Source organism: Mizuhopecten yessoensis, unplaced genomic scaffold (genome assembly GCF_002113885.1).
Source record: "Mizuhopecten yessoensis strain PY_sf001 unplaced genomic scaffold, ASM211388v2 scaffold11105, whole genome shotgun sequence".
In the NCBI taxonomy this organism is placed as follows: Eukaryota; Metazoa; Mollusca; class Bivalvia; order Pectinida; family Pectinidae; genus Mizuhopecten; species Mizuhopecten yessoensis.
Window position 1 is genome coordinate 876,880 of NW_018408882.1, and position 9,877 is coordinate 886,756.

Genomic DNA, 9,877 nt, shown 5'->3' on the forward strand with positions numbered 1-9,877 from the left:
CCCCCCCCCCCCCCGATTTAGTGAACATCTAGCAAACTGTACTTTAAAACATCAACTTGAAACTGACATTTCCCCCCAGTCAGCTCTCAAAGCTGACATTGAATATCAACTCAATAAAAATATAAAGATTTTCAAGCTAGCTGTAGGATTATTTCACAAGAACCTGAAAATACAAGAATGGTTGTAAGTTTTCCTTCCCAGGGAGTGACATTGTCAATGCAGAGCTGAAGAAGGTCTCTCAGAAAATCCAGAACAGACATTTTTTTATACAGGAAACATGCACCAGTGTTTCTTACTGCACATTTAAATGATAAGGAAGGCATGTGTTAAACCCTGCAGGCCTACACAATGCACTGTTGCTGTTCATTCCTTGTAATAAGCAAAAATGTAGTTACAGTGATAATACGTTGAAGTCCAGCATGTGTTAACAATATCATTTTTCGCCTCTCGCAGGAAAGGTTGAGGGGAAGTAGAAATTAATGCGCGTCTGTTGTAAAAGCAAATTACCCTGTCTTCATTCAAATAATTGAATAACTCATAACTTGTCGGAGGAGAAGGAAAAATAATTACAAAAATATGATGATGCGTTGTCACGGTAGACCAACACACACATTTAGATCTCTAGAATGGAATTACTATAGACTGGAAAAACCATGAAAATAAATACCCAGTATACTGGAACATTAGACCATCATTGATCATCCAAGCAGCTTATTTATTAGTCATGAAAAACATGTAAGTGTTAAAAGTTAACAAGTAAACAGGAAGGAGTACATTAAATCATTGTCCCATAGATGCTTGATCATGATCTAAAGATTTGATTTGGTTTGTCTGTATTGTAAGTCCTATTAACAGCTATGGTCATTTAAGGATGTGCCTGGTTTTGGTGGTGGAGGAAAGCCAGAGTTCACGGAGAAAAACCAGCGACCTAAGGCTAGTACCTGCTGACCCCCCCACGTAGGCCTCGAACCCACGACAGTGGTGGAGGGGTAGTGGTAGCAGAATGGCCACTTGGCCACTGCTGCCCCTTGATATAAAGACACCTCGGACAAAAAGTGATATGAATTTTAAAACCATACATAGACGATGACAGAAAATTAAAAAGTAAAGTACAGATGGATTTATAAACCACAGACTGAACAAGAATTGTTTAAGGATGGAAGGACAGACTGACGGATGGATGACGGACCACGCTGCAGGGGTTATTTGAATAGCCAACCATCTGATGATGGTGGGTTAAAAATAAAGTCAAAATTATCATCTTACATCAGGCCAAGCAATTATCTGTAATTTTCTATCAAATCCTAAGAAACTCTATCAAAACATACACAGCTGTTATTCCATTTTGACAGGACCAGCTTTAGACACAATTTACTTTGTGATGAAAACATGCCATCTCCAGGAACCCCGAAAGCTCATCAAGACTTAGCTGTAAGCTTGGCCCAATGGTGGACCTCGGTCTGATCCTGCCGACAGAGCAGGAAGTTAAAATCTATTCCGAAATTCATTTCTCTGACTTGCATTATATGGTTAGGAAATAGTGGGTCTGATTTACATAGGCTACCACACTGTACAGGAATATGCGGTTTTGACATGTGAATTACATTGAGTATACAATTCAATTTCTACTCAAGTTGGACTCAACTCAATTCATCACAACATGAAATCGACAAAAGCAAGATTCAATCCTTAAATATTTTTCGGGATGATTATGAATTCTGACTTCACCGAGATAGTAAATATAAAAAAGGACATGTGTCTGTCTTGACATGTGCTTATACCCCCAAGACATCCTTCAATCTATCGCCCTGTGTCTGACCCAATGCTTTTCATTGGTGAATTGACCAGATGCTGGTAGGTTAGTCTAAGGCCAGACAAAGGGACCAGCAATACAATCGGTGACCAGACCACTGCTATGTACACAGGTTATTGGAAGTGATTCTATTTACATTCCACACCATTAAGTGGTATTGATTGATCTAACTGGGGGCCAGCATCTAGGTACAGTACTGCTTGTGATAGAACAACGTTCAGTGAAAAATAAATTTTATGATTTTGAAAAGTTTCTACATAAATATAAATATAATTGTGTATATTACATAAAGACGGTTCATGTTGAATTCCAGGACATGCTTTTTAATTTTTTCTTTTAATAGTTACCATAATGTTATAGATTCCAATTTTATGTTTATGTTTCATTAAGCTGACAGAGCTTGATTTTACTGAACTGAAGCCCAGTCAACACTAGCTTTTAACAGCTACAGTTTGTTATCACAAGAAGCATGGTTAGCTTTTTGAATGATTTATATAAATATTGATATTTTAGGCCACACAACAAAAACAATCTAATGTTTTAACCTACAGTAAAAAATAATTCTATTTGATCCTTATACCTTTTTACTAGCACTATTTCGATCACTATTAATTAACAGTAATTCACATAAATTTGTATTACCCGACTTTCTAGCATCCCTATCTAAAATCAATTATTGCATGATATTTGTCTTCATACAAAAAAACAAAATATCGTAAGCCTATTCCAAATTACCGAAGAAAATATGACTATCCTCCATTCAAGATCACAGTTAAAATTGATAACAAATGGAGTAATTATAACATACAGCAGTAGATTACATAGACCAGTGGAAAAGATATGCCATATTATCAAAATCAATTTCTTGTGTTGGTTGATTTTTAATCATTTATCACAATAAAGAGCAATGGAAGGGAAATAACTCTGGCAAGCTTTAGTTGAATTTCTGGTGAAATACCAGAGTTTTGAATGGGTCTGAAACTTCATGTTTTCATTTTGATATGGAAATCTATTTCACATTAAATAAGAATCTTTAATTTAAAACTGCTCACAAAGCACATGTTATCCCACACAACCCACTTGGGGTTAAGTTCAGTTGTGCCTGAGATGAAGAGTTTCCGAGGTTTAATCATGGATTGAAAGTTTTCAGTCGGTGCATAGGATAGACCAGTGCCGGTGTTAAGGGAATGAAAACGGTACGAGTCAATGTATCTGTTTGTGGAAAGAAAACACACCTCCACACACTGATATGTTTTATCAAAATTTCTTGTAAATTTCTAGAAGTATTAATTTGGAAGTCGGTCAAGAAGACGCATGAAAAACATGTATTCCCCCACGCTGATATCCTGAAACGTCACACCAGCTATGAAGGGTGTGTGATGTCAATGCTATGTCAGAGTTAACAACTGTATACTGGGAAATTTTTGCCCAGTCAAACTTTCACCCTAAGGTCACAAATCTGTATTCGCCCAGTGCAAATTTACATATGTTCAGTGTAATATAAATTTGCCCTCAAAGGCTAAGGTTAACCAGCAGCGAAAATCTCCCTGTATAAAGTAAACCCTTGCTCAGGTTAGAATGTGTTTGACAAAACTTTGGTCCTACCTGTGAAAACATCCTCCTGCTCTACCTCTGGAACGTAGTCATCATACACATCAAGTAGGTCGTCCAAGGCATCGAGGGATTTACAGATCTCCTGAACCCTGTACATAGAAAGTAATATTCGTGTAAAATTCATCTCCCGAACCCTGTACATAGAAAGTAACTATCGTGTAAATTTCATCTCCCGAACCCTGTACATAGAAAGTAATCTTTATGTTAATTTCATCTCCCGAATCCTGTACATAGAAAGTAACCTGCATGTAAATTTCATCTCCCGAACCCTGTACATAGAAAGTAACCTTTATGCAAATTTCATCTCCCGAACCCTGTACATAGAATGTAATCTTTATGTTAATTTCATCTCCCGAATCCTGTACATTGAAAGTTACCTGCATGTAAATTTCATCTCCCGAACCCTGTACATAGAAAGTACCCTTTATGCAAATTTCATCTCCCGAACCCTGTACATAGAATGTAACCTTTAGGTAAATTTCATCTCCCGAACCCTGTACATAGAAAGTAACCTTTGTGTAAAATTCATCTCCCAAACCCTGTACATAGAAAGTAACCTTTGTGTAAAATTTATCTCCCAAACCCTGTACATAGAAAGTAACCTTTAGGTAAATTTTATCTCCCGAACCCTGTACATAGAAAGTAACCTTTGTGTAAATTTCATCTCCCGAACCCTGTACATAAAAAGTAACCTTAGTGTAAAACTCATCTCCCGAACCCTGTACATAGAAAGTAATATTTATGTAAATTTCGTCTCCTGTATGTTTATTAACACTTAAATCATGCAAGTGACAGCATTTCACAAATCTGTTTAACATGTAAATTAAATATGAAATTGTTGCCAAATATTCCAAACTGCACCATCCCTCTGCCTTCGGTTTTAGAATGTTCAAGACTTCGTTTCTCATGCCATTGACAGCATTGTAGGAGGCAAGGAAAACTAGTCAGAAAGTCAGAATGTCAATGAAGCATGAAGTTGGTGTCAAAACTTGATCTTCCCGTGTAAGTCCTAAAATGTTTTAAAAAAAATCATTCTTTACTTACTCATCACTTTTCAGCTTCTGTTGCAGTCTTTTATCATCCTCAGTGTTTGTAACTTGTAACCATGCCAACAACTGATCCTGATGGAGAGCCATCTGGTGGCAGAAGGTGGAAACTTCCATTTCCTGTTTTTGCTGAATTTGTATTTTGCGGGTTTTGAAATTTCTCCTGGCAAGGAATCCACGCACAACTGTAAAACAGATTAACAGGATCAAGAGATCTTATATCTCATATAAACAACAGGAAACAGGATCAACAGATCTTATATCTCATATTAACAACAGGACACAAGATCAACAGATCTTATATCTCATATAAACAACAGGAAACAGGATCAACAGATCTTATATCTCATATTAACAACAGGACACAGGATCAACAGATCTTATATCTCATATTAACTACAGGACAAAGGACCAACAGATCTAATATCTCATATTAACAACAGGACACAGGATCAACAGATCTTAGATCTCATATTAACAACAGGACACAGGATAAAGAGATCTTATATCTCATATAAACAACAGAACACAGGATCAATAGATGTTATATATCATATAAACAACAGGACACAGGATCAATAGATCTTATATCTCATATTAACAACAGAACACAGGATCAACAGATCTTATATCTCAGGATCAACAGATCTTATATCTCATATAAACAACAGAACACAGGATCAATAGATGTTATATATCATATAAACAACAGGACACAGGATCAACATATCTTATATCTCATATTAACAACAGGAAACAGGATCAATGGATCTTATATCTCATATAAACAACAGGAAACAGGATCAACAGATCTTATATCTCATATACACAACAGGACACAGGATCAACAGATCTTACATCTCATATAAACAACAGGACACAGGACCAACAGATCTTATATCTCATATTAACTACAGGACAAAGGACCCACAGATCTAATATCTCATATTAACAACAGGACACAGGATAAAGAGATCTTATATCTCATATAAACAACAGAACACAGGATCAATAGATGTTATATATCATATAAACAACAGGACACAGGATCAACGGATCTTATATCTCATATAAACAACAGGAACCAGGATCAACAGATCTTATATCTCATATACACAACAGGACACAGGATCAACAGATCTTACATCTCATATAAACAACAGGACACAGGACCAACAGATCTTATATCTCATATAAACAACAGGACACAGGACCAACAGATCTTATATCTCATATAAACAACAGAACACAGGATCAATAGATGTTATATATCATATAAACAACAGGACACAGGATCAACATATCTTATATCTCATATTAACAACAGGACGCCGGATCAACAGATCTTATATCTCATATACACAACAGGACACAGGATCAACAGATCTTACATCTCATATAAACAACAGGACACAGGATCAACGGATCTTATATCTCATATTAACAACAGGACGCCGGATCAACAGATCTTATATCTCATATACACAACAGGACACAGGATCAACAGATCTTAGATCTCATATTAACAACAGGACACAGGATAAAGAGATCTTATATCTCATATAAACAACAGAACACAGGATCAATAGATGTTATATATCATATTAACAACAGGACACAGGATCAACGGATCTTATATCTCATATAAACAACAGGACACAGGACCAACAGATCTTATATCTCATATTAACTACAGGACAAAGGACCAACAGATCTAATATCTCATATTAACAACAGGACACAGGATCAATAGATCTTATATCTCATATTAACAACAGCTTATATCTCATATTAACTACAGGACAAAGGACCAACAGATCTAATATCTCATATTAACAACAGGACACAGGATCAATAGATCTTATATCTCATATTAACAACAGGAAACAGGATCAATGGATCTTATATCTCATATTAACAAGAGGACACAGGATCAACAGATCTTATATCTCAGGATCAACAGATCTTATATCTCATATCAACAACAGGACACAGGATCAACAGATCTTAGATCTCATATTAACAACAGGACACAGGATAAAGAGATCTTATATCTCATATAAACAACAGGAACCAGGATCAACAGATCTTATATCTCATACTAACAACAGGACACAGGATCAACAGATCTTACATCTCATATAAACAACAGGACACAGGACCAACAGATCTTATATCTCATATAAACAACAGGAACCAGGATCAACAGATCTTATATCTCATATTAACGACAGGACACAGGATCAACAGATCTTATACCTCATATTAACAACAGGACACAGGATCATCAGATCTTATATCTCATATAAACAACAGGACACAGGACCAACAGATCTTATATCTCATATTAACTACAGGACAAAGGACCAACAGATCTAATATCTCATATTAACAACAGGACACAGGATAAAGAGATCTTATATCTCATATAAACAACAGAACACAGGATCAATAGATGTTATATATCATATAAACAACAGGACACAGGATCAACATATCTTATATCTCATATTAACAACAGGAAACAGGATCAATGGATCTTATATCTCATATTAACAAGAGGACACAGGATCAACAGATCTTATATCGCATATTAACAACAGGACACAGGATCAACAGATCTTATATCTCATATGAACAACAGGACAAAGGATCAATGGATCTTATATCTCATATAAACAACAGGACACAGGATCCACAGATCTTATATCTCATATAAACAACCGGACACAGGATCAACAGATCTTATATATCATATTAACAACAGGACACAGGATAAACAGATCTTATATCTCATATTAATAACAGGACACAGGATCAACAGATCTTATATATCATATTAACAACAGGACACAGGCTCAACAGATCTTATATCTCATATAAACAACAGTACACAGGATCAACAGATCTTATATATCATATTAACAACAGGACACAGGCTCAACAGATCTTATATCTCATATAAACAACAGGACAAAGGATCAATAGATGTTATATATCATATTAACAACAGGACACAGGCTCAACAGATCTTATATCTCATATGAACAACAGGACACAGGATCAACAGCTCTTATATCTCATATTTACAACAGGACACAGGATCAACAGATCTGATATCTCATATTAACAACAGGACCCAGGATCAAGAGATCTTATATCTCATATTAACAACAAGACACAGGATCAACAGATCTTATATATCATATTAACAACAGGACACAGGCTCAACAGATCTTATATCTCATATAAACAACAGGACAAAGGATCAATAGATGTTATATATCATATAAACAACAGGACACAGGATCAACAGAGCTTAAATCTCATATAAACAACAGGACACAGGCTCAACAGATCTTATATCTCATATAAACAACAGGACACAGTATCAATAGATGTTATATATCATATAAACAACAGGACACAGGATCCACAGATCTTATATCTCATATAAACAACCGGACACAGGATCAACAGATCTTATATCTCATGTTAACAACAAGACACAGGATCAACAGATCTTATATCTCAAATAAACAACAGGACACAGGATAAACAGATCTTATATCTCATATTAACAACAGGACACAGGATCAATGGATCTTATATATATTAACAACAGCCCTATAAACGCAAATGGATCAGCATTAATTCGAAGCGTCTTCTCCAACCTCGAATAACATGAAACAACCACAAGATTAAAACATTTTGATGTTAGGCTGTTCCAGGAATCTCGTTTGCACTGACGACATCAACACTTCAATATCTGATTTATAAGCGAGTACATTGTGTCTGTCTTTAGGTCAATAATATGTAAATATCACGATTGAACGGCATTTTTTCAATGTTCATGCCAGTATGTACGCCAATCTGTTACATACATATATCTACCATAAACCCTAGCAGGCTTCACAGAATATGTATGTAACCAATACACATTCACAGAATGTGTATGTAACCAATTTGCCTTCATACCAGCGTGAAATTGAAAAAAATGCCATTCACTTTTTATATAACTCTACTATCGGTAATGTGGGGACAAATACGAGCTGGCCACAATGATCCCAACAATGATCAAGCTGACCATACTTACCTGCTTGTGCCAAAGTCACTCTCCCGATGAGAGTTACCTCCCCCTCCTCCAGACGGGTACAGTGTCGCTCGCACATGAATAGCCTGGATTTCCCGATCTGCGCATAGAAACAAAAATATAATGTAAACAATTGTGTCTTGTGTTATTTTGGTTGGCACAACGTGTTTAAAGAGCCAGACAACATACAGAGCTGATGTAGAAGATTAGTATATAATCATCTTAGCGTGTGAATAATATTTGCAGTGTGGAAACACGCCATTTATTTCTAATGAACACAAATTTTTCATGAACACACATTTATCACATAACTGATTCATTTAACAATGTCATACGGCCATGTCATAACATGGTAACACACGTGTAACCAAACCTAAAGGTGCTGCTATTGGTCGAAATCATGGGAAAGAGTGAAAGGTAATTAGCTTACCTGTTAGTTCACAGGGTAAATATACAATTGTTAACTGTCTGAACTGTAGCTAGAAGTTATACTGTAGAATCACTCATTTTCGTGGGTTTTTAAATTTCGTTGATTTCATGGGTGATCTTCATCAACGAATTCATAGGTCCACAAAGTAATAACAAGTTTGATGTAAAGCAATTCATTTACCCATAAAATGGTGTATTTTTCTGAAAACTACGAAATTCGGGTCTCAAACAAATATCTGATTTCACAGCACACTGGATGCTGTACGATTCAGCCCAGAATGTATGACTTCTCCCTCGGAAACTACAACGATACTGATGTCTATATTTATAGATTTATGTTTTTCACCTACATTGTTAGCTGTCATAAGCTGTACTGTTATGCTGGAATTATATATTGAAAACATGGAAATGTCAAAAAGAGCATGTTGGTTGTAAGTAACACTACAATGTCACGTCACATGACTTTCTACAGCCCTCAAAACATGCATGTTCACCAGGCTGTTTAGATGGGAGATTACATGGCATGTCTCTCCTCTGAATATTAAAGAGATGGGACTTAACATATTGTTGTGCTATATACCACTCAGCCAACTCCTCCCCTCACCCTCCTCCACCCAAACCATCACAACACACTCCCCCTCCTCCACCCCAACCAACACAACACACTCCCCAATCCCTACCCACCCACACAACACACTCCCCCATCCCCACCCACCCACACAACACACTCCCCAACTCCACACAACACACTCCCCCCTCCTCCACCCCAACCAACACAACACACTCCCCCTCCTCCACCCCACACAACACTCTCCTCCATCCCTACCCATCCACCCAACACATTCCTCCACCCCAACCAACACAACACACTCCCCCATCCCC

At 36.5% G+C, this 9,877-nt stretch overlaps 1 protein-coding gene across 14 annotated transcripts in view; it reads right to left on the minus strand.

Moving 5' to 3' along the window:
• Window positions 1-9,877, minus strand: part of LOC110465917 (unconventional myosin-XVI-like) — a 167,427-nt gene that overhangs the window by 122,364 nt on the left and 35,186 nt on the right. For all 14 annotated transcript variants that reach the window (XM_021522082.1, XM_021522088.1, XM_021522089.1 and 11 more), the window contains exons 27-29: window positions 8,570-8,666; window positions 4,472-4,658; window positions 3,419-3,516 (exon numbers count right to left, since the gene is read on the minus strand). In XM_021522082.1, coding sequence (XP_021377757.1) covers window positions 3,419-3,516; window positions 4,472-4,658; window positions 8,570-8,666 — 382 coding nt within the window. The remainder of the gene's footprint in view (window positions 1-3,418; window positions 3,517-4,471; window positions 4,659-8,569; window positions 8,667-9,877) is intronic.